The 24,841-nt window shown below is 43.2% G+C and overlaps 1 protein-coding gene and 1 long non-coding RNA gene across 3 annotated transcripts in view; one reads left to right on the forward strand and one right to left on the reverse strand.

Annotated features, from left to right (window-relative positions):
- Positions 1-14,202, forward strand: part of Ccdc192 (coiled-coil domain containing 192) — a 204,730-nt gene extending 190,528 nt beyond the window's left edge. The window contains exon 7 of the mRNA XM_052742221.1: positions 13,322-14,202. Within this exon, the coding sequence (XP_052598181.1) occupies positions 13,322-13,608 (287 nt within the window). The 3' untranslated portion in view covers positions 13,609-14,202. The remainder of the gene's footprint in view (positions 1-13,321) is intronic.
- Positions 1-23,437, reverse strand: part of LOC128112848 (uncharacterized) — a 48,331-nt gene extending 24,894 nt beyond the window's left edge. The window contains exons 1-3 of one of the 2 annotated variants that reach the window (XR_008219201.1): positions 23,190-23,437; positions 21,850-22,063; positions 6,665-6,851 (exon numbers count right to left, since the gene is read on the reverse strand). This is a non-coding gene — a long non-coding RNA (uncharacterized LOC128112848). Of the gene's footprint in view, positions 1-6,664; positions 6,852-21,849; positions 22,064-23,189 lie in introns of those variants that run through there. The other variant, XR_008219202.1, reaches the window with a different exon arrangement.
- Between the last annotated feature and the right edge of the window lie 1,404 nt (positions 23,438-24,841).

Here is a 24,841-nt window from a genome sequence, read left to right on the forward strand (position 1 = left end):
ATGGGAAAGCTTATTTTACATGCACTGACTTTTTACGTCCTCAATGTAAATTTCCTTTTAGGTATTAATTTCATTTACAAAATGAAGAGCTGTTTCTGGTAGTAGTTTCTCTGAATAGGCATCATGAAATGTGTCAAAGATTGACATTTCAGGGTGCCATAGTTAGGTTTCTGCACCAACCTGTGTTAGTTCTACAAAGACAGCTGTGATACCCAACTGCCACCCTTCCCAAGTTGACACCAAGGTATCATTCTGTCTTTCTGTGACAATGCCCTTAAGTCTTTGGGGGCATATTATTTGACTCCAGCAAGCTTTAGGGATAACTCACTCATAGAATCCAGGAAGTCTTACATTTCCACCTCAGATATGATCCTCCCTTCCTCTGCTGTTCGGAGTCTCTCTTTTCCATCCATTCCTGGTGGAAAGAGACTCCTCGCAGAGAACAGAGATAGATGAACCCTTCAAACACGAAAACAGAAACAGAAGCAAAACAAAGCCAACACTTTTGACTCTCTCTGGGATGCCCTAGAGATGATTTAGCCAAGTATAAACTGTTGAGATGTTTCTGGGATATAATCTAATTAAAAGAGGGCTGAGGCCATGAGGACCATGAATACGTTTAGTCAACCAGTAGTGTTTACCAGCAGAGTCCTGTCGAATAGCCAGGGAGAGGCACCAAGAATAAAACAGATGTGATCTCCCTTCTCTGGCTTTGGGAACTGAAGTTTTATCAAGAAGAGGCTTGTCTAGATGCTTACTGGCCAGCTTTTAAGGACTGAGTGAAAAGGTCAACCTACCATGCTTCACGTAGGTCAGTAGAAAGCTGGCTGATCCAAGTCAGCTGTGGGGCTTTTTGAAAACACAGATTCCCTGGCACTCTGATCCATCCACCCAAGCAGAATTTCAAAGATGAAATCCTGGTTTGATGATATCCTGGGTGTCAGGTTTGGGAATCATTTTCATAGCCTCCAGATCTCAAGGAAGACTAGCAGGTGAGATCCCCTAGCTGTTACATGCCTATTTTTAAAGAGAATAAACTCAGATGTGTTACATTCAGTGTTACAGGATCATGACAGTATATTTTTATTGCTGTATAATTAATGTGCTGACCCAGCACTCAAGAGACAGAGGCAGGTGGATCTCTGAGTTCGAGGTCATTCTGGTCTACATAGAGTTACAGGACAGCCCCATGGCTACATAGAAAGACCCTGTCTCAAAAAACAAAACAAATAAAACAAAAAGAATTAATATGACTTCCCAGTGAGAAATCACTCCACCACTTAGAGATTAACAAAGGAAAAACTCTTGAATAATATCACGTGACTTTTTCTGGCTAATGCACAAAAGAGAACCAGCCCTGAACAGAAATCCCCACTAACATATTCAGCGTCATGGCTCCAAGTTACACTTGAGCAATTAAACCCATTTCACTGAGACAGAAATACCAAGATGGTTGCTGAGAGAAATTTGATTTACAACATAAAAATATTTGTTGTAGCTAACCATAGACAGATGGGACTGCTTTGACCAGCAGCTGTTAATCAGGGTCATCCTGCCTGCAGGGCAGAATTACATCTTTCCTAATTTAATGACAGACCAGGACTTAATGGTGGCCCTGTCCCAATGCTGCCCTGTGTGGTGGGGGTGGGGATGGGGGATGGGCCTAAGGGCAAGCTGTGACCAAAGCTGTCTCCTTTTGTTATGGGAATAGGGCTTCATTGGTGGCCATCTTAGCAGACAAATCTAACAGAAACATGTTCTCAGCAAACTAATCTTGTTTATGTTAGATGTCCCATATTTTTTTTCTATAGTTTCTACCAAGTCTAGTTGTGCTACTAGACTGGTTGACTGCTCCCTCTGCTGAATTCTCCTTTGTGGAATTTACTTCTCTAAGCAAGTTTAGTAGATCCTTTATAACATCAAATGACTACTCTAAGTTTCTCCTACATCATCAGTACTATTTTAATGCAGCAGTTAAAAGATTTGCTGGAAGAAGGGGAAATGTGCCCAGGAAGGAACCTAAGTGCCATCTTTTACATTTTATTTTAACTTTATATTTTGAAGCTAAAATACAGTTGCGTTCTTCTCCCCCTTCCTTTTCTTCCCTCCAAAACCTCCCATGCCACCCCTGTTCTCTCTCAAATTCATGATGGCTTTTTCTTTAACCGTTAAGGTGTGTGTGTGTGTGTGTGTATCTAGGAATATGTATATATAACCTAATCTGCCCATACAATGTTACTTGTATGTATATGATTTCAGAGAGGTGACCACTTGGCATTTGGTAACCATGCTGTGCTGGATAACCATCCATGTACTCTTCCCTGAGGATGACTATTCCCCATCCCTATTCCCAATATTCCTTAGTTGCCTGAAGTTATTTGTCTAGTGCTGGGACCCCATAGCATTTCTCCCTCTCACGTTAGCGTGACGGTTGGTGATTTCCTTACTCAGGCCACCTTTGGGCAGCCATGTTGTTGAGATTTCATGAGTGTAGTTTCCCTGACAGTCTAAGAGACACAATCTCACAGCAGATTTCCTGTTTCTCTGAGTCTTACAGTCTTTCTGGCCCCTCTTTCATGTGTTTCCTGAGCCGTAGGTGTGGGACTTGTGGTATAAATCTATCAATGGGAGCTGGTAGATTACTTGTTCTCTGAATTTTGATTTTCTGCGGTTTGCTGAAACAGTCTTCATCTGTTTCAAAAAGAATTTTGTTTGATGAGGGATAAGAATTACATTTTTCTGTTGGGTATAAGAATACACATTTAGGATGCTGTTAGGAATTATGCTGGCTTCTTAAACTGGAGGTTGTAGGTTCTCCACGAAGATCCACAACCTCATTGGCTCTGAGTAGTCTGCTAGGTTTCCAGTACCAGGCATGATTTCCCTCTTATTGAGCAGGCCTTAATTCCTACTAGAGAGCTGTTGGTTACCATCAAGATAGTGTGTGCCACGATTGCACACTAAGGGTTGTTTTGCCATGATGGCCATTGTTGAAGTCCATAGGCATCATATAACCAAGTAGGGCTGTTAGTTGCTTTCCTCCATTGGAGCTTGCTTGGTACTTTCTGATGCCATGAATAGCCCCAGGGAGGAGGCTTTCTGGTCAGATCCAGCTCAAGTCCTTCAAATTTTGTGTCTGAAGTACATTTGCCTCAGCAATGAGGAATTATCTCCAACCTCTGGGAGACAACCAATGGAGCAGCAATAGCCTATAATGTGTTGGAGTCTTGGGATAGCCCTGACCAGCAACTCAAAGGGGACTTCTTATGCCTGGCATTGACGGTTTTTGCTAGATCATCTGTAGATCTATCAATGGGAGCTGGTAGATTACTTGTTCTCTGAATTTTGATTTTCTGCGGTTTGCTGAAACAGTCTTCATCTGTTTCAAAAAGAATTTTGTTTGATGAGGGATAAGAATTACATTTTTCTGTTGGGTATAAGAATACACATTATAATCTCCTACATCCCCATCATTCTTATTGCTACTCCTAAGAGATAAGGCATATTCCTACCACAGGGCCTTTGCATTTGCTATTACCTCTGTCTGGACTATTATACCCTGGATATGCACACTATCCAGGGTATAATATATCTTGGGGGAAGCATTGTCAGCCCAGGCAGGAAATTTTCATTCAAACTATATATGTATATGTATGCACATAGATTCATATATATATATAAATTATATATATATAATTTTAGGTAAATAAATAATAAAAATATTCCTTGTGACTTTTCAGACATCCTTACATTATTTTACCCTCCTCTCTCTCTTTCTGTATTGACCTTCCTCCATAATAAAAGCCATCTCTGCCCCATCTTTCCCATAGTCAGCTAATCCCTTTCTGATAGCATCTTGATGATGCACCCACTGAGATCTCCAGGCTAGTCCTTTGCCGTGGTGATTTTGCATTGCATGTGCACTTTCTACCATATTCCAAGTACAGGAGACACAGCAGGGAAAAAGACAGTGGAGAAAGTCTGTCCATCTGGAGCTTCCACTCCAGGGAGCAAGAGAGACTCCAGCATGGCCAAGTGGTCAGGTGCTGTGTGTCATTTACATCAAAGCAGTAAACAGAGGTTTGCAGTGCTCAGTAACGGGAGTTGAAATTATAAGAAAGATGTCCAGGGAAGGCCTTAACGAATGAAGGAAATTTTGTAGAATAAAAACTTGAAGGAATTAAGGTGGGGAATCATGTGCATATCCAGGGTATAATAGTCCAGACAGAGGTAATAGCAAATGCAAAGGCCCTGTGGTAGGAATATGCCTTATCTCTTAGGAGTAGCAATAAGAATGATGGGGATGTAGGAGATTAAGCATTGGATTTACACTAGAGAGGAGATTGTGAAGAATAGAGACGTGTCAGGGAGGGAAAGTGGACCCAGATCACATGGGGTCTCTCTAAGCATTTGAGTTATTTAGTTTTCTTGAGATGTAAAATCATTGAAGAATATTGGATTGGGTAAGAGTACCAAGGCCTCTTGGCATAGCTCATGCTTGTGTTTGAATGGAAGCTGTCTATGTTGACAACAGACCTGATAGCAGAAACAGCATAGATAGATGGGAAGCTAGTGGACTGCTGCAACTTTATACACTGTGAGTTAGCATTTACATAAATGATAAGCATGGTGGGTAGTAATTCCACACCTTAGAGAGTCCATGGGAAGGAAGATGGGTGTCTTCAGTTCCCTTGGTTCCTTTAGCTGCTGGTATCTTACAGAGAGAGCATCTAAATACCATATTTGCAGCTAGCAGACAAGAGTGCTTTCCAGCCTCCAGGATCCCTAACTATTAACGAGGTCCTGAAAGTGTCCATATCAACTGGACCTCTTGCTCTGGTTCTGGAGAGCTCTACAGTCCTCTGGTGAGGTTTGCAATGCTGCGGTCAGGATGTTTGTACCCTTCCAAAGTTCTTCTGCTGAAAGCTAAATCCCACTCTGCTCTTGGAATCTGAACGTAACCCCTGCAGTGCTGTCCTACCCACCCTGGGAGGTCAGCTAGAAGGTGCTGTTTCTGAGGAAAGAACCATTCCCAGACACTGAACTAACAGGCTTGGAGTCTTAATCCTAGGGTTCTCATGCTTGGGACTTATTCCAAGTGAGTGTCTCTTGTATTCAAATTACCCAGCCTACAGTCTTGTTGTGGATGCCTGGGTCCCATGGGCATCACATCCGCCTGGGACTCTATTGAACACTAAAACAGTGACCTCCAACTCAGTCTCTGGCCCCTGGATTTCCTGCCTTCTATCTCTGCAGTACTCTCAGCCTCTCTCCTAGTACTTCAGGAGGTGAAATAGCCACTTCCTTGGGGGTACAGAGTCTCAATGTGTCCTTGTCTTCCAAGGCACTTAGAAAAACAGACAGATACTTTTAAGCTCTCTATTCTCTTTAGTCTAAAATTTTGTCTAATGTTTTTATTCTAAAATACAATCCTATTGTACAGGTGATCATCACTATGATATATCAAAAACTGATAAATATTGCACTATATTTTAATTTTTTAAGTGACCAACCCTATTTAATAATCACATCTGTTTGCACAGTATTTCTAATTTTTGCCAAGTCAGTTAACAAGTGCCAAACTCTAGGAGTGTTCTGAGTGTGCACAGCTTGGTAGAAGGAAATTGAACAGCCTCTGAAGTCATATGTCTGGCACCATCGAGACTAGTCTTTGTGAGCAAAGGAAAACACGGAAGCCGTAGGATGGAGTGAACTTCAGGACAATGGCCATCTGTGTGTTTGCCGGTAAAATACAAGAATACGGGGGGGGGGGGGGGGGGGGGCGCATTTCTTTCAGAGAATTCCATTCACACACAAATGATTATTAAGAAAGATAGAAAACTAGGAAGGTTTTTGTTTCTTCATTTTTTTATTTAAGTGGGTGAGGCATATGCCTGTGGGTGTGCCAATCGGGAAGCCCGAGAATGACAAGGGGTGAGCCTGGACTCCTCAGCGGTTGTTGACAAGCATATACAGCTTTCAAAACCAGCCCAGAGTGACTCAGGGTGATGGGCATTTGTTCAGAGGAGGATGCTGGCACAGTCTTGCAGGCTGAACAGTAATCCTGGGTGGCTCTAGGATGAGGTATTTAATCACCTCAACGCTAAGAGTCTTTCTTATTGAGTAAATACTTGGCAGGCTCAGCATCCGCTTGAAAAACAAAGAGAAAAATAAACTGCCATAGTGAGGACCTATTGGGGGTGTTTGTTCATGCTAATCTTGACTGTCCTTCAGGGCTTCATGGGGCTGCCTATCCCCTGCCCCATAGCACGGCTGCAGGAGCCAACATCACATCGTATCCATGCTCTGTGTGCAGGGACCCAATCATTAATTGCTAGAAAAAAAAAATGAATGAGCTAAATATGAGTGTAGAAGATACTCATGTCCCAGATCAAAATAAAGTGCCACATGGTTGGAGGTATTTGATTCACAAAGCAGACAGTGATACTGAGTTCAGTAAGTACTTAGAGGTGACAGCAGTAAAGAAACTTAAAGGGGACAGTCCTCTTCAGCAGAGGATGTTAAAAAGCAACAACAAAGTCCTTCCCACCATTCGCTGGGCCTCCATTCAACATGATAAGAACTCCTGTAACTCACAAACTCATGTTCCTGTGTTCTAGGTCTTCCGATCTAATATAGCCCTGCACAGCACTGGGTTCGCCCTGCCCCCACCCCAGTCTGTCCAGGACAGCTTTGTATCTGTCCACTGTCTCTGTAAGTTCGTAGCTGCAGTGACAACACGATGCAGACTTTACCTGTTGGTTACAGTTCCGTGGCTAACAAATGAAAAGTCTGAGGGACTCCAGATTAGAGGATCACTGTTTGTGCGGTTTTCAGAATTCCTATAGTGGCTACAAAAAAAAAAAAAAAAAAAAAGATTACCCTCTCCAACCCTCAGGCTCTAAGACATTCCTTTACATGTGGTTCCCCCTGCTATAATCTACTTAGTTATTATCGGTTACTTTTGTGTAATTCTTGTGGGTCACACTGCTAAGAGCGTGGTGACTGTGAGGTTATGAATGAGAAGGTGGAAATGCCAAGGGCACAGGTCACAGTTCTGCTAGCCTCTGGTCCTTCCAGGCCGACAGAGAAAAGTGAGCAACTCAGGCCAGATGCAAGAACGCTCCTGTACTTCCCACTCTTAACCTTGCTGAACATGCCCGACTTCCACCACCCATGGCTTGCCTGCTTTCATTGTTGAGACAGAATGCCTGGCAAGAATAACTTCAGGAAGAGAGGGTTTGCATTGACTTGGGATTTCAGAGCACTATTTAAGCCATGCACATGGGCAGAACATTGAGGCTGTAGGAGCCTCCGGAGGAAGTGGCCATACACTTCATAGCAGCCAAGAAGTGGGGAGCAAAAAAAGAAGAGACTGGGGACTAGATACAGCCTTGTACAGTATGCCCTCAAAGACCTACTTCCTCCAAATATGTCCTTCCTCCAAATATGTCCTATGTCCTAATGTTTCCAGAAACTTCCAGAAAAGAAGCACCAACCTCTGGGGGTCAAGCGTGCAACATGGGAACCTGTGGGAGATAGCTCACACTCGGGTGATAAACCGCCTCATCTTTTCTTTGCTGCAATCTTTAGCTCTCAGTTTTATTCCTCTTTTATGTCTTTCTGCCCCTTTGGGGCTCAGAATTGAGCCTGTGGCCTTGCGCATGCGGGCAAGCATTCTCTCATCACTGAGCTACAGTCTCAGCCCATTCACCTCTACATGTAGACAGAAAGAGAGAAAATAATGAAAGCCGTTGTATGATGACAGAAACCTCTGCAAGTGTGAGAGGTTCCTACTCCAGCTGCGGCTAGTCAGGTCTGTGCCTCTCTCGCAGGGAGATGTGCCCTTGCCTGTGGCTGTCTCTGTCTTGGTATGGAATGAAACTCTCGGTATGGAATGAAATCTTAGTTACCTGGTCAGATGGCAGACCCTCCATGTCCAAGCAGCCCGGGCTTTGGAGGTGGGGTTATCTATCTGTTGGCGGAAGTCTGGGGAAAGTGGCAAGAGTTTGAGATTTGGGACATGTAAGCTGTCGGGCGGGACCTTGGAGGACATTGTCCCTTCTTGTTACAAATGAGAGATTACTGTTCAGGGAAAGGAAATGTCGTGATTAATAGTTGAGTTCAAAAACAACCTAGGGTGGCCTGAGTCAATTTTCAAGACAGCCTGATTGTACATTCCCTCGGCTTTAATGAAGATGTTTTAAAAGGTTGTTTTTATGTTTTTTTTTGTTTTTTGTTTGTTTGGTTGGTTTTGTTTTTTTTTTTTTTTTTTTGCCATTTTGGACAAGTAAACATGGCTTAACTGGGAGGGCGGCTCAACGCGTCGAGTGCTCCCCAGAACCTATGGAGAGACATGGCTTAACTGGGAGGGCGGCTCAATGCGTCGAGTGCTCCCCAGAACCCACGGAGAGCAAACATCTGTAATGCCAGCACTCATTCCATGAGATGGGAGGCAAAGACATGAGAGCCTCTGCAAGCTCACAGGATAGCTAGTGTGGACTACACAGCAGAGTGGCACACCCCGAGACCCTGTCTCAAACACAGCAGAAGGCAAGCAACAAGAGCTGAGGGTGTCCCCCGACCTTCCCATGTACCCCAAGGTCCATGCATATCCCCCCACCCCAAGAAACGGAACAGATATTTTTGTGTTATGTGTCTAAAGAAACTGCTTAACAATGAATTGACTTGTATAAGAAATTTCCCTTTCGGCATCCGTACTCATTAGCTTGTCTCCTTACCAGCATCTTCGTTTCATTCAGAGAAACAACGCAGAGCAGATCTTAAAGTGTTTTATCTGCTCGCCTTTTCTCATCTTTCTAGTCCTTGTCTACTCCTTTTCTAAGTGTCAACTTCCTGGGCCACAGATTGAATTATGCCTTTCCCCAAACTCTACGTTGAAGGCCTGCCTTCCAGCATGACGATTATATGAAGTGAGCATGATGGGAATTGGGCTTGGATGAGGTTATGAGACTAGGGCCCTTGTCATAGATATTATTGCCCTTGACAACAGACACCGGTAGCTGGAGAATGGATGGTTCATCCAGAAGACCAGGGTTCAATTCCCACCACCTACATGGCAGTTGAGAGAATGGATGGTTCTTCCAGAAGACCAGGGTTCAATTCCCACCACCTACATGGCAGCTCACAATGATTTGCAACGGTAGTCCCAGGGGACGTGACACCCTCTTCTTGCCTCTGCAGGGACTGCATGCACATGGTACACAGACACACATGCAGGTAAAACACCAATATACATAAAATTTAAAAATAAAAATGTTTTTTGGGTATGAATGCACATACCTGTAATCCCAGAATTTTGGAGGCTGAGGCAGGAGGATCATGTGTTTTAGTTCAGCCTGAGCTATCTAAGACCCTGTGTCAAAGACAAAGGAGAAGAGATTCTATTGAACTTACAGTCTCTCACCCCACCATAGAGACATAGAAGGAGGCCATCTACAATCCAAGAAAGTTTTACTAGAGCCCAACCATCATGACCTAGAATATCCCACCTCTGGAACTATGAGAAGCAATGGCCATTGCCTGAGACACCCAGTGTGTGATAATTCGTTAAAGCATCTGAGGTCCACTGTATCTTTCCATCTCTCTTTCTCTTCCACCTTCTCTCTCTGCTGTCCTCTTTCAGAGCAAGAATACAGATGTGCTATCTAATGTCACCTAGGGAAGGCCTCCCATTGCAGGATGTGCTATCTAATGTCACCTAGGGAAGGCCTCCCATTGCAGGATGTGCTATCTGATGTCACCTAGGGAAGGCCTCCCATTGCAGTAGTTTGTCCCTTTGTCGTTGGAAGCAGGCGACCAAGGTACTCATCGATAATGCTGCATACTCCGGTTCTCTTCAGACTGTCCAAACCTTTCACTGTCTCTCCTTTCACTTATCTTAGAAAGAAAGAAGGGGGTGGGGGAGAAGGAGGAAAGAAAAGAATGAGAGAGACCCATGTGCCTTCTGGAGCGGTACTGCACTCTGGCTTTCATTTCACATGTCAGTTTAAAGACAAGGTGGGGATAGAAAAATTTGATAGAGGGGTCAAAGTGGAAAGGGGTAGCAGCCAAACACATCCAAGGGAAGAGCTCCGGAGACACCTTCTCCACCCAGGCTGCCAAGCTTGGCTTCTCCACCCTGCAGTAGCCTGTACCCACTCACCTCACCTTGCTGTGGATTTTCTTTTCCTTTTCTTTCTTTTTTTTTGAGACAGGGTTTCTCTGTATAGTTTTTGGTGCCTGTCCTGGATCTTGCTCTGTAGATCAGGCTGGCCTCGAACTCACAGAGATCTGCCTGCCTCTGCCTCCTGAGTGCTGGGATTAAAGGCCTGTGCCACTGCCACCCTGCTGCAGATTTTCATCTCATTCTTTCCACAACTGTTGAACCTTACTTCAGCCCATAAGAACCCATTCCAAATCTGCATTTCCATGCATCCACCCCCAGAGGACATAGAAAAATGATCCATCGAGAGTGACCAATCCTCCCTCCCAAATAACACCTGTGAGAACTGAGTAGATAAATACAGTCTACAAGTTAGGCCGCCACCTGGATCTCACCGTAGGACATGCCCGCCCGGCACTACTCAACAGCAATATAAGAGGTTCACAAACTCAAGCCATGTGATTCAAACTTCCTAGTAGCTACACTTTTAAAGTTAGAACACGTGAATGCAATAAATTTCAATAGCATGTTTTTTTCTGATGCAAGATAGCCAAAATATTGCTACTTCAATAATAATCAACAAAAATTAATGAGACAGTTCACGTTTTTCCAAGCTAAGTGTTCCAAAATTAATGCCTATGTCACAATGATAGCATATCTCAACTCAGAATAGCCACGTCCAGTTGCTTATTGGTCATTTGTAGTTACGGTAGCTACCAGCATAGCTCTGGCCAGATATAAAAGGTAGGGCCCTGTATGTCAGCAGCTAGGAAAAGCCCTTGCTGTATGGGCAGCTTCTACTGGGCTGGAGGGCATATGACTTCCATAGAGACAATGAACCAAGTAATTCTTTAAACTGTAATACTTTTAAACTATTCTTTAAAAAATATACATTATTTTATTTTTTTGTCTCTGTGTGTCTGTGTGTCTGTCTGTCTGTCTGTGTAAATCTATCTTGTATGTGTTCCAGTGCCCGTGGAGGCCGGAAGAGGGTATCAGATCCCCCAGTAACTGGAGTTGCAAGAGGATTTTAGCCTCCAGGAAGGGATGCTGATGAGCAGTGTGTGCTCTGGACCACTGAGTGTCTCTCCAGCTCCTTTTGTTGCTCTTTAACACAAGGGAGATGAACAAGTCATCACACCCTCCAATACGAACATCAGGATTTCAAATAATGAGAACTAAAGTTTCCCGGACAGTCTTTAAAATTTAGTAATTTGCCAATAATAGTTTCTAAGATTAGAGAATGGCTTGGCATCTCCTTGTCACTTTGTGACCCACAAGGATGCTTCACATCGTGCCTTAGGTGCTCAAGCTTCTGCCAGAGACCCTTCAGGGAAGTGCTAATGGCCACCACATTTCACTCACTAATGAATTCGGGTGATTCTTTACTTGAACACAGTTACACACACATACACACATACACACATGCACACACACAGAGAAAGAGAGAGAGAGAGAGAGAGAGAGAGAGAGAGAGAGAGAGAGAGAATAAGAATAGCAGGTATGGGTCTACAGCAGTAGTAGGTAGGTGTGTGTGTGTGTGTGTGTGTGTGTGTGTGTGTGTGTGTGTGTGTGTGTGAAGAGTCTCACTCTATATCCCTAAGTGGTCTAGAACTCATGGCAATGCTCCTACCTTATCCCCCTGAGTTCTAGAAATAAAGGCATGAGCCCTCACACAGGCATGTATAGAAAGCCTGTTTATCCATAGCTGGCAATAGTGTATCAGATGCAGTCCTTGGGCTTTTCTTCACTGGGGTTGGAGAAAACAATGGCTTTCAGTTATATCAGATCAACCATCGAAGCCATGTACTGGGATGTTATTGGCTCCATTACCCCTAGACTGATGTCCAAGCCCGTGACATCTCTTACCATTTATATCTATGTCTGGCTTTTCCATAGCTCAGAGAAATTTGATGATGAAAATTTTAAGTAAACAGGATGGCACTGTGGGAGTCCAGCTCCTATCTTTCCCACCTTTTCTGGGGTTCTTAGGAGGAGGAGAGAGGTCTAAGAAAATATTAGATAGAGAGACCTAGTTGACGAGAAGAAAGACAGAAACACAGGATAACTTCAGGAGGGCCTGGATCACTACCCAACGGCCTTTCCCATTTATTCAAAAGGGCTTTTTATAACAATGCCAAGGGGTGGGGTAAAAGACCTCCTCGCTAGATCAAAACACACCACAAGTGTAGACCTTTCCAAACACCTGGCAACCACGCCCATGGTCAAATCATCCCCTTATGCAGGCCTGCTGGGTAAAGCAAGCTCAGATTCTCTGACCCTGAGAAAGTTCTCACTAGATAGCCTCTGTGGGCTCCCACATGGTACTTCTGAGGTCTAATAAGATGGTGTTTACTTTACAGACGCCACATTTTTTATGGGTAGTGAGATTCATTTTCCAGGACTATTGGGGCCAGTGATGCATCCTCCATCTCCATCTCCTTGTTGGTTCCCCGTTTCCCTTCTTCTATTCTTCATCCTTAGTTCAGAGATTCACCAAGGATCATGATACTGAATAAATTTTGATGTCCTAGAGGATGCTTAATTTGATTTTAAAATACCTAAACGAACTAAACCTCTGTGATGGATCCCATGCAAGCAATTCCCTGCCTGGGCTCAAATTCTACTCCTGGCAATTCTGATGCTTGGACTAGGAAGTTAGTCTTTCTATAATATATTACCATCTCCCCCAAAAGGAGCAAGGGCAAGATGTGTTGTTGTTTTTCAGACACATAAACATCGAATTTGAAGTGTGTTTTCCTTTATCCCAGTCATTCCTCTTGTGAATGATTCTTTGGGGCAAGGAAAAGATGAAGCCTGGCATGGATGTTGTTGGGATTTGTCTTTCAAGGTCGGCTCATTCCCACAGTTAATTGAAAGTTAAATGCATATAAAAAAAAATAAAATTAGAAGTTGGCAAGGACTGACTCTGGTCCCTCTCCAGAGACTTCCAAGTTCTTCTTTCACGAGCACCCTGAGCCCTTCCCCTCACGGGATCTAAATTCTGTTCTCAGTGTGTCTAACCGGATGATGTAACATCTGGGCCGCCTCTGGCGAACGTGAGAAATGAAGTGCTTTTCATCTTCCCTCTCTCTGAGCTTTGGGAACTCCCATGAAAATGACTCTCCTCTTGTGTTTGTTCTTTGCCTGCTTTAGCGTCAAACTCCGTGGAAGTGCCCTATGGAGGTCTCCCCCCTGTGGAAGAGGGTGACAGAAAGATTAGCCTCATTATGGAGTTATCCACCCAGCTTTCCCTACAAACTGAGAAGATCACTCAGCTCGAAGAAGTTTTAGCAGAAAAGGAACGGCAGATTGAGGTGCTGGCAGCCACACGCACTAGCCAACTGTTCCAAGCGGAAGCGAACCTTACAGAAGATTTACAAGAAGTCCCCACTGTATGTGACGATAGGAGTGTTCCCGTGGCCTCGAAGGAGGAGTTGTAGATTTCCTATATGATAATAATTAAAGTTTAGTGTCATCAAGGTGGAGTCCAAAATCTAAACAGCCAGTGAAGTTCGAGTTTACAAGTTTGAGTATCACCTACAGTGTTCGTTCTGGGAGAAATCCGTAGAAAGGGGGGCATTCAGAAGCAGACCCTGAAAGTGTCTGCCACTCAGCAGTGGCCACCGAGCCACACAGCAGTAGAAGGCTGTGTCTTTAGACACTCCTGGTTAACAGTGGGTGAGGGAAGAACACAAAACCAGGCAGCTTGCTACCATCCTCTCACGAGGATGCTACACTTTGAAGGAAGGATGCTAGGTGTCCCTTGGTGCAGCGCTGTTGGGCAGTGGAAGCTGGGTTGGAGGGCCTGCTTCACGTCGGGGAAGGATAGAGCACAGAAGAGCGAAATCATTGCCCAGCGAGTAAATAGCCATGAGGTCTGTCCTTTCATGTCCTCTCAAGTTTATTTCTTTATGGCCTGAATTTTACGAGCATTAGCGAAGGTAGAAACAAAATAATGCTGAAGCAATTTTCAAAAATGGATCAGAGCTGTGGTCCTTTGGGAAAAGGTTCTGGACAGTATCTCCCTGGGAAAAGACACAACACTGATTTTTTTTATCCCCCCCCCCCTTAGGAGAAAAGAAAAATACACACATCTGTTAGGACGACCACATCGCTGTGAGCACTGTGAAATAATGGCAGAGAAAACAGCATCCTTGGCACAGGGGGGCACCCTGTAATTAATGGACTACAAGGAGTCCTGTTATGTCCCCTTCCCACTCAAATGATCCATGTCCTACCCAAAGGGCGCTAATGAGGAGATTTCAGAACTTAACTCTCCTAGTGTACCTCATGATAAGCAGTATGGGTGGACTTCTGAGTGTGGCTGTATCGCTACAAGTCAGTCCAATGCATCCAGTCTAACAACTAGGCATCAGAATCCTGTCCGCTGAGCACAGCACTAGACGTCAGAAACAGGGCAAACCTAAGAATCAGCTTGGATAAGCAAGGTGCTCATAGACACAGAAAGGTCTCCTTAACTGTGGTGATTTTACAGATGGAGGGGCAGAGAGGACATGAGGGAGTCCGGGGACAGGGAGGCTGCCTGCTTGCTGGAAAAGAGGGCCTCACATTTGATGAGTGGTCGGCATGACCGCATAGGCCTGGCCTCCAGGGTTGGACCTGATATACACGTTATAATAAGTCATGGATTTCCTGGTGAGTATAGCCCAGGTAGACAACTTCAGGCAGGCTTCAAACTCTGATTTTATACTTTTACTCCCCAATTCATGGACAAACGCTCCTTGCAAGCTGAGATGGGACCAGTGCTATTAAAAGAGCGCATGATCTGATTGTATGTCCCGACCACCTACAAGACAATTTCTAAACCAGAGTGCCTGCCCTGCCTTTCCCTTTTTCTTTTCCTTACCCCTTTCCTCTCCTCTTTCCCTTCCATTCTCTTTTCCTGTATCTGTGAAGGAGCTCATGGAGCTTTGTACAGGCATATGACGGCTTTGAGATGCTAGATAGTCATCAAAAGAAAAATACAAAATAAGTTTTTAAAAAACTGTCCCACCAGTAATTTAGGTTTTCATGTTGAGCTATAATCCTCCTGTATTTGAACATAACCTCAGCTTCATATATAATGGCTACGTGTGTGTGTGTGTGTGTGTGTGTGTGTGTGTGTGTGTGTGTGTGTGTTTGTGTCTGTGTCTGTGTGTGTTCGTGTCTGTGTGTGTGTGTGTGTGTGTGTGTGTATGTGTGTGTCTGTGTGTCTGTATCTGTGTGTCTGCGCCTGTGTTTAGTGTCAGAGATGAGACCAACTCAAAACTTACTGGTCATGAGTACAGATCCCAAAAAGCAGCTCAAAGCTTAGATGGTCTTTTAATAAAAAACACAAAGCCGAATATCAGGGTGAAAGCTGAAAGATCAGAGAAGCAGAACAGCCAGTCACTAGTTCTTACCTCTACAAAATCCTCAGCCTAAAGAGAGAGAGAATTCCTGTTTCCTCACGCCTTATATACCTTTCTTTGCCCTACCATATTATTTCCTCGGATTAAAGGCATGTGCACTTCCCAAGCAAAGGCATGAGATCTCAAGGGCTGGAATGAAAGGTGTGTGCCACCACTGCCTGACCTCTATGTCTAATCTAGTGGCTGGCTCTGATCCTCAGGCAAGTTTGTTAGGGTACATAGCATATCACCACACAAAGCACTTCTCTACCTTTTCTGAGGTGCCTACATCAGCCCTACAGAATCAGCTTCAGACATCCCTTCTCTCTGGAACCTTCTCATCACCCTATGCAGCACGATCGCCTTGGTTTGGCTTCATGATCTTTAACACCAGCTAAATATGCCAGCTGTGGCCATAAGGTTGTGCCCATTGGCCCTGACACAACAGTGGTGCTGAGAGTTGGCGTCTCCTCACTGTGTGTTTATGAGAGAAAGCTTCAGATCTTTACCTTCTGAAAAGAGTGGAGTATTCCTCAAGACAAGCCATCGACTTCTCATTTTGATATACTAACGCGATAACCAAGGTTCTCCCCTCTCTATTTTATGAAAGATTGCCTTGAGCCCCTAGGATACTGAGGGGGATAAGGAAGGAAGAGAGAACAAGACAGGAAGAAAATCCCACCACAACCCACATGGGCCTGTGTTAACTTCTACATCAACTTCCTGGTTAGTAGTCAGACAAGCCCCCACATGAAAGCAGCCGCACCGTGGAGATAAGTAACAGGAACTGCAGACCTGCAATTAATGATTAATTGAGTCTGTCACCTCTACAGATCCACACACGCCAGCCCTTCGAGTTTAGCATCAAGGGTCACATTAGTCTGAAAAGCCATCTTTATAAGAAGTTGATCTTGATTCAGGTCTGGGTCACCTTCAAATCTGAAGGTGGGAGGGCATTTGGTCTAAACATAAATAGGCTAATCTGTGCTGATGTGACATTTTGGTAACAAGAATTCTTTCAATACCCGGGACGTATAGAGCAGGGGAGACAATGGCCTCTGAGCAGTTTCTAAGAGAAAAATTCTCATTCCCAGCTGAATCCCTGGAAGCTTGGGGGCTAGCAATCCTAGTTTTTAAAGCAGTAGGAAAAATAAGCAGCAGCAACAACAAACAAACAAACAAACAAAGAGATGTTGCCACAAAAAAGGTAGAAAGCTGAGACCAATGCCCAAGGGTGTCCTGTGACCTCTACAGGCATGTTATGGCACACCCCTGCCCACACTCACACAGAGGATTACAAACACATCGTACACACTTTATATATACAAAGTAACCATCAACATAACAAAATTCAGAGAATAAAATATTTCATGAATAATTAAAGCCATTTTCTAATACTTTAAAAACATTTCTAGAAATACGCAGTATTAATTAATCTTTTCATTAATCAGGAGCTTCCCCCCCCCGAAAGTTAAATTGAATAAGGAGATATATAGTCAATTTAAAGAAATGTTAGAATTAACAATCATTTCATTTTATTATTATAGTCAAATGCTCCCAAACACATTCATTGCAAGATGAAATTGCTTTAAAGTACTAGACTTTAAAAATGAGCAGAAATCAAGTCATTGGCCCAAAAATACAAATGAGGATTTATTTTGATAACTGCAAAGAAGCCACTATTTTTAAAAGTCTGTCTAAATGCATTTCTGGGAAAGAAGAAATTCAACCAAATTATAATTATCTGCTACACTGTGCTTTTTTCCCCAATCCATTTTCTTCTACATTATGATAATATAAAGAATTCTTCCTTTAGCAAAATGAATAGAGAAATGTGGGCAAATTCTGTGAGCTTAAGTCAAAATACTATTTACTTGGCAATTAACAAGTGTAAGGACAGTTGGGCAGTGGGTGGCACAAGCTTTTAATCCCAGCACTTGGGAGGCAGAGGCAGGCAGATCTCTGTGAGTTCAAGACCAGCCTGGTCTAGAAAGAGAGTTCCAGCACAGTCAGAGCTGTTACACAGAGAAACTCTGTCTTGAACAACCAACCAACCAAACAACAACAACAGTAGTAAAATACAATCAAGTGTAAGGATGGCAAGGATGAAACCATCCCCCAAATATTTTCTTTTATTTATGTGGGGAGCAGATGAAGCGCTGAGTGAATGGATATTGTTGACATAAGCACAGCCATGTCGAGGACCCCAGTGGCTCTGATCCATGGGAACAGCAAGGCCTTCCCCAGGACAGGCTCAGAAGAGAGCAAAGCCTTATCCTGGTCCCTGGTCCAAGCACTGTATGGGAAGTATCAACAAAAGCTTCTTCCTCCAGGTTGACTGCTGCCTGAGACTGCTCCCCTACGGAGACCCCCTCTACTGAGATGAGCTCACCTGCCTCCTACCTCAGCTGTGAATAGTGTGCTGAGAGATCTGGTTCTGGCTGCTGCTGCATAGCCATCAGAGCACATGGCCCACCCAACCCCCACATCTTCATTCCCTGTCATCTCAGAAAAAGGTCAATCTCAAAGCCATGCAGGTCCTAGCAATTTTATTATTTTGTTTTTATTCCATGAATATGGATATTTTGTCTGCATGTGTGGCTGTGTATCTTGTGTGCCCACTATCCGCAGAAGCCAGAGGAGGGCATCAGATCCCCTGGAACTGGAGTTACAGACAGATGTGAACCACCAGGTAGGTGCTGGGAATCAAACTCGGGTCCTCTGGAAGAGCAACCAGTTCTCTTAACCACTGAGCTATTTTTCTAGTGCCCACACCAAGTACTTAAAAAAAAAATAAAATAAAGATTTATTTTTATCTTGAATTATATGTATATGTGTGTGGTCTGTGTGTGGGTATACGTCTGAAGGTATCTCAGACTCCAAAGGAAGATATCAGGTCCCCTGGACCTAGAGTTACAGGAGGCTGTAAGCTGCCTGATGTGGGTGCTAGGAACAGAGCTGGGGTCCTCTAAAAGAGCAGAGTGCATTCTTAAACATTGACGCATCTCTCCAGTCCTTAAATTGCTTTTTCGAAGACTTGGAAAACCAATGTTTACGATTCAAAAGGTCTGATCATACTGACTTGGAATTTGAAAAAAGAACTGGAGCAAAGCCCAATGATAAAACTGTAGACTTAGCATGTGTGAGTCCTTGAGTTCAAATTGTAGTAGGAAGGGAGAGAGGGAGGAATGGAGAGAGGGAGGGGAGAGGAAGAAGGGAGGAGAGGAAAAGGAAGGGAGGGAGGGAGGGAGGGAGGGAAAGAAAACCAGTCAAAACTACAAAGAATAAATAATTCTTACAACAAAAATTGTGGTTAAGGTTTCCCAGACACAGGAGAGCATTCCCGTTAATAGAGGAGAACTGAGTTCAAGTAGGAAATGATCTTTCTAAAATAAAAGGATGTGTGTGCTAGGACAAAGTTCACAGCAGAAAAGAGGACGAGTCACAGAGTTTCCCACACCTAATGAAATTATGGTTTTAGGGTAAAACGAAACAGAACAAAACAAAAATGTGCTGGTTTTCAGATCCCCAGGGAACACATCTCCAAAGCCAGATACTCAATACACATCTCATAGCCGAGCCTTTGGTGGGAGGGCCTGAGTTGTCTGACCAGCTCCATTCTGAGCATGTACATAAGGTTTTTGTTTGGTTGCTGTTGTTTGTTTGTTTATTTAGCAAAGACTGACCCTTAACATTCCGCACATTCAGCGCCAATAATATCGAGTCCTGTTCTTGAATAGAAAACCACATAACCTGTTCCGATAACATGTTTTTTATGTATAGAGAGAGTTACTATGTAGCTCAGGCTGGACTCCAATTTACGGTTCTCTTGTCTCAGCCTCCCCACTGTTGGGTTACAGATTTGTTATCCGGTGTCAGTTTTTTTTCATAGAATGGAGCTGTCCTAACAATGATAGGAGCCCAGTGAGGAAAAGAACAACCTACCACCAGCTGTTTGCTCTATGTGGGTTGGGCTAGCAAGCTACTGCTCCGATCCAAACGCTGATGCTACCTCAGCCTTCCAGTGGCATGCTTTGTAAAAAGGATGCCCCATGCCTAGTTGCTGCTGAAAACAATAAGTAAATAAAAAGTGACATCAGCAGAAGCTCATGGCCTTGTCAGGGACCTGCATTGAGAACAATGAACTGACTGTAAAAGTGTAATTGATATTTTCACAGTACTTTACAATGAATGGCAATATTTTCACATTGAATTGTTTTGTTCTGACACATTTATTCTTACAAAAAACGGTTTCAGTGAGATAACAAATCCTAAACTTATTACTAGAAAATGCCACACAGGACCAAGACACACAGCCCTGGGCAATTACACCTTTCATCACTCATCCCACCCCCACCCCCACGCCACCCCTGCGCAGTTCTATCTCAGAGATCTTCCTTGTCTTTCTTCTCTCTCAAGTCAATCTCTATTCCACTTTTAGGAAAAGAATTTTCCACAGGTACCTTCTTTATCAAACTTGATCCACAACAATGGTTTAAAGACAAAAAGCTGCCCACAACCAGTTGATCAACTTGTTTGGTTCAGTGACGAAAATGTTTGGGGGTTGCAGAGTTTAGCTAAGAGGTAGAGTGCTTGCCTAGGATGTATGAAGCCCCTAGACTCAGTGGATCCTAACACAAGAAAGGAGAATGGAAAGGAGGGAGGGAGGGAGGGAGGGAGGGAGAGAAAGATTGGCTTCTGTTTATTCATTGGGCTTTGTTTTGTTCTAAAATAAATATTCCTATGAAGAGTAAATGCAGCACTCTACAGTTTACACAGGGTCCCACCACCCTCTATTGTCTTAGCCACGCCTGCTTAAGACAGTTGTCTTACCTGCCTGGCCCTGTAAGTAAATGGTTCTGTCACCCCTGATGAAATCCAGTTGTATAGTGTGTTGTAAATTGGTACTGTCATAAATTTCAGTGTCTTGAGCTTTTGACTCATGATTGAGTTATATACATATAAACTCAATATATATTCAAAATGAGTAAATTATGTGTCAGACTCAAGGTTAATGCACATCCCAAACTTATGACAGGGAAAGAACAGACATAGAGGAAAATCCCTGACCAAGAATCCATTGCGTCTTCTTCATCCACAAACGACAGCAACTGAGTCTTCCTGAATGCTTGGGCTCATGGAGTGCAATTCTGCCTGTGAATGCTATTTGCCCCACATGACAGACACAGGTAAGTAGGTGAGTGAACATCACCAGGCCCGGTATTTTCTGAAGGCAAGAAGAAGCCTCCCTCACCTACAGACCTCCATTCTCACTTACACAAGCATAATGGAGGGGTGATACTTACCTTCAACCTGGATGGAAATGGAAGGAGGGATGCAGCATATCAAAAAGCGAAGGAATAATACATTTTGCCTCCACTGGTTCTGATGACTGTGAGTTAATGTATTTCCCAAGAAAACTGTCAAACTACAGCCTTGGGCCAAATCTGGGTGCTACTGGATTTTGCAAGACCTGAGAGTTTTGAATGTTCTGCATGTTTTTTTGTTTGTTTTGGGGGGAGGGGGTTTCGAGACAGGGTTTCTCTGTGTAGCTTTGCGCCTTTTCCTGGAACTCACTTGGTAGCCCAGGCTGACCTCGAACTCACAGAGATCCACCTGGCTCTGCCTCCCAAGTGCTGGGATTAAAGGCGTGCGCCACCACTGCCCGGCCTGCATGTTTTAAATGATCTTATTCTAAACAGAGCAGAGTTTGTGACACCAAGTTACATAAAATTCAACACTTACTGTTTATGAATCATGTTATTGGAATACAGTAATTCTCATTTGATTAGACAATAAGCAAACCTAAATTACTTGCTATCTGGCAGAAAAAGCTTGCTGACCCCTGGCCTAGAGCAATGAGATGAACCGCTCAGTTAAGTGGACAGTGTGTTCAGAAGCAGGGCCGAGGCTTACTTTTTTATTACAGGATGGGTATACCTTATATTCAGAATACAAACCTTTCTATACATATTTATTCTCAACAAACATCATAAAAAAATATATGACCAAGAGTCCCACTGAACTTTGGTTAAAATAAGTAAATAAATATTAAAAAAATAAGCTTAGCCATCTTTTACTATTCTGTATCAAAAATCTTTCCTTGTGGATTATTGATACATCCTTCTCTCTGTGTTCCGTTCTACTCCTACATTAAGAGGTGGTTTGCCTTGGCCTCCTATGCGCAGGACTCTGTGGCAGAGGGAAATGAGACGCTAATCCAGAGACTCTACTCCAGGTCCTTATTCTAAAGCCCAAGTCAGTTAGGAAAAAGGAAGACTGAAAACATACCTCTGAGAGGAACATGAGGAGACAGGGGTTCGTTTCCTCTAGCCATTCCTGCATCTTGTCATGGCTATACGATGCCAAAGGAGCTGAGAGGGGCTGGCTCTATGGGATACCATATGGGGCAGATTCTAAGGCCCTGGACATAGCCCCTGCTGAAGTTGCATACCCTGGTGTGGCTTGGATGTGGCCAGCAGCAGATCTTACAGGACCACAATGCCTAGGAGGGCAGAGGATTGAGTATCATTATATGACAGAGAAGGTATTCAGAACCCTGGTATGAGGCCAGGCAGTGGAAGACCCTGGATGACTTGTTGAAGTTCCTGCCCCCATGGTAGGACTAAGCTCAGGATCAATACTCAGAAACCTTTAAGGTCAAAAGGAATCCACACAGGTTTGACTTTTTCCTCACTGAAATCTACATGAACTGTACTGTTAACACTCTTCCATTCAAAATGCAGCTTGAACGGACACCACACCTTTATCTAAACATTTTTGTAGACTCCATCCTTCCATTGAGTTCTGCTTCACAAGAAGTTTCTGGAAACCCAGTGAGACATCATGCTTTATTTCACAAACCCACCATATTGGTGAGTCAAGACCTCAGCTGGCCAGTCTCACTTTGAACCCTGCAGCTTAGAGAACGGCCATGTTATGACTGCACACCTTCCTGTCCATCTCTGTGGACTCACGCTGTAACACAGTCTTCTTTTGTAACTTCCCAAAGCATAGCCAACTGAATTGATTGTATTAACAAAATTTTATCAAATGTTTAAGAATAACTAAAATAGGGTGAAAAAATCACACTGTTGATTCAAATTATTTATGGGACCACCCTAAGATCTTCAGTTCTTGCTTTCTTATTCTCATGTAGAAAATACTTTCAAAGAAACATTCAAAATAATATTTGGCCGAGTATCTGGGTATCATGGTCTAGTCATGTTGACGTGGCTTAATATAAAACTATCACAAGAAATAGAATTCTTTCAATTCATTTTATACCTCTAACGTGGCTTCAACATCTAAAACAGATAAAGAAGCTTGGCATGGTGGCACACACATATAATCTCAGCATTTTGGAGGCTATGACAGAAGATCTGGAGTCAGAGGCCAGGCTGCACTAGATAGCAAGATCAAGGCTAACCTGAGCTTCATAGTGAGATCCTTTTCCTACCCTCCCACCCTGAAAAAAAAAAATCAGTCAATGCAATACATCACCATAACAAACTAAAGATGAAAAATCAAATAGCCTTCTCATGGGGTTCAGAGAAAATAAATATGGCAAAACTCTAAATCCCCCCCCCCCCCGCCACAATTAAAAACTAATTAAGTCAAATCTAACTTACTTCTTATTGAGAACTTATTCTCAGACTGGGGTTGTAGTTTGGTAGTGGAGCACTTGCCTATCATTCACAGAACCTCTGCTTGATCCCTGGAGCTGCCAAAAGAAGAAAAAAGAACTGGCTTAGCAGGACTTGCTTGTCACACACTCCATGAGGACAGACCGAGTGTTTTCTCACTGCGATTGGGAACAAAGCGAGGCTGTGCGGTTTCAACAGTCTTCTTCAGCAAAGTGCTGGAAGTCACAGCTAGAGCAAGGAGGCAACCAGAGGAAGTGAAACGGTCAGATAGGGAGGGAGAAACAAAAACTCTCCCTATCTGACCGTGTGCCAAAAAACTCCCTAGGAGTTCTAAGTGAATTCAGCAAGTTCTCGGAATCTAAGATTAAAAACAACACAAAACCGAATGACGTAGAGTAGCAATGAGTCTGTAATGAAGAAAAGGTATAGATCATTACAGTCGTGGTTTTTATGAAACATTCTTGGGTGTGAATCTAACAAAACGTGCAGCACCTTAATGCTGAAAATCCAAGAGTGCAAATAAAAAAGGGAATAGTTAATGAAGGGATGGACATACTGTGTGGTGGGGTCAGAAAATTCAACATGAAGAAATTATTCTCCCAAACTAATGCACAGACTCAGCATTATTCTGATCAAATTCCAGAAAAATGATTATGATACATTTAAATCACAACCCTAAATTGATGTGAAAAGGAATATTAACTAGAATACAAGGTAACTTGGAAATACCTAAATTAAAAGTAGCCAAGAAATTTTCAAAGTAAGTGGTGAGCACCAAATTACAGATTTGCAAAGAATAAGACCAAAATGAATGCAAAATACCCTCACAGAGTTATTCATATTATAGTCAATCTGAAAAGAAATAGACACAAAAAGAAATTCTTGAGTAAAGACAAAAGATAAAACACCATTATCTATAGAGGAACAAAGACACAAATTACATTGTATTTATCATCAGAAACAATTCAAAGAAATGAGCAAGAGAAATTCCTACATTATTGAATTAAAAGGAACTACCAATCTAGAATTCTCTATCAACAAAGCCAATTTTCAAACGTGACTGAGGAATAACAACTTGTAAGCTGAGCAGTGTCGCATGGTAGCTATTGCCTGTAGTGCCAGAACTTGGATAGTGCAGGCAGGAGGGTGAAGAGTTCAAGGCCAGCCTTTGCTACATAGTGACTTCAAGGATAGTCTTGGCTACATGAAATCCTGTCTCAAGAAAAAGAAAGAAATACTTTTTTCCCCAGAAAAGCAGAACCATAACAATAGGACAGATTAGTGACTGTGTAGTACAAGGGCTATAGAAGATTCAGGATGTGGCTATAAATGGCATGAAGTTCCTTGTGATGGGAGCATTCAGCATCCTGGTGGTACCCTGGTTGTGATATTAGACTATACTTTTCTAATCTGTTATCATTGAAGAAAACTTAGTAAAGAGCACATAGGATCTCTCATAACTGCAATATTGAAATGTTATGGTATCTCCTAGAACTAAATGTGAGTCTACACTTATCTAAAATACCAAGTTCAATCAATATAAAACTCAACTTCTTTTATCATCATCCTCTTCCTCCTCCCCCTTCCTCTCCCTCCTCTCCCCTTCTTCCTTCTCATTCTCCCTCTGCTAATGTTCC

Source organism: Peromyscus californicus, unplaced genomic scaffold, assembly GCF_007827085.1.
Source record: "Peromyscus californicus insignis strain IS unplaced genomic scaffold, ASM782708v3 Scaffold_17__1_contigs__length_78620276, whole genome shotgun sequence".
Taxonomy (NCBI): Eukaryota; Metazoa; Chordata; class Mammalia; order Rodentia; family Cricetidae; genus Peromyscus; species Peromyscus californicus.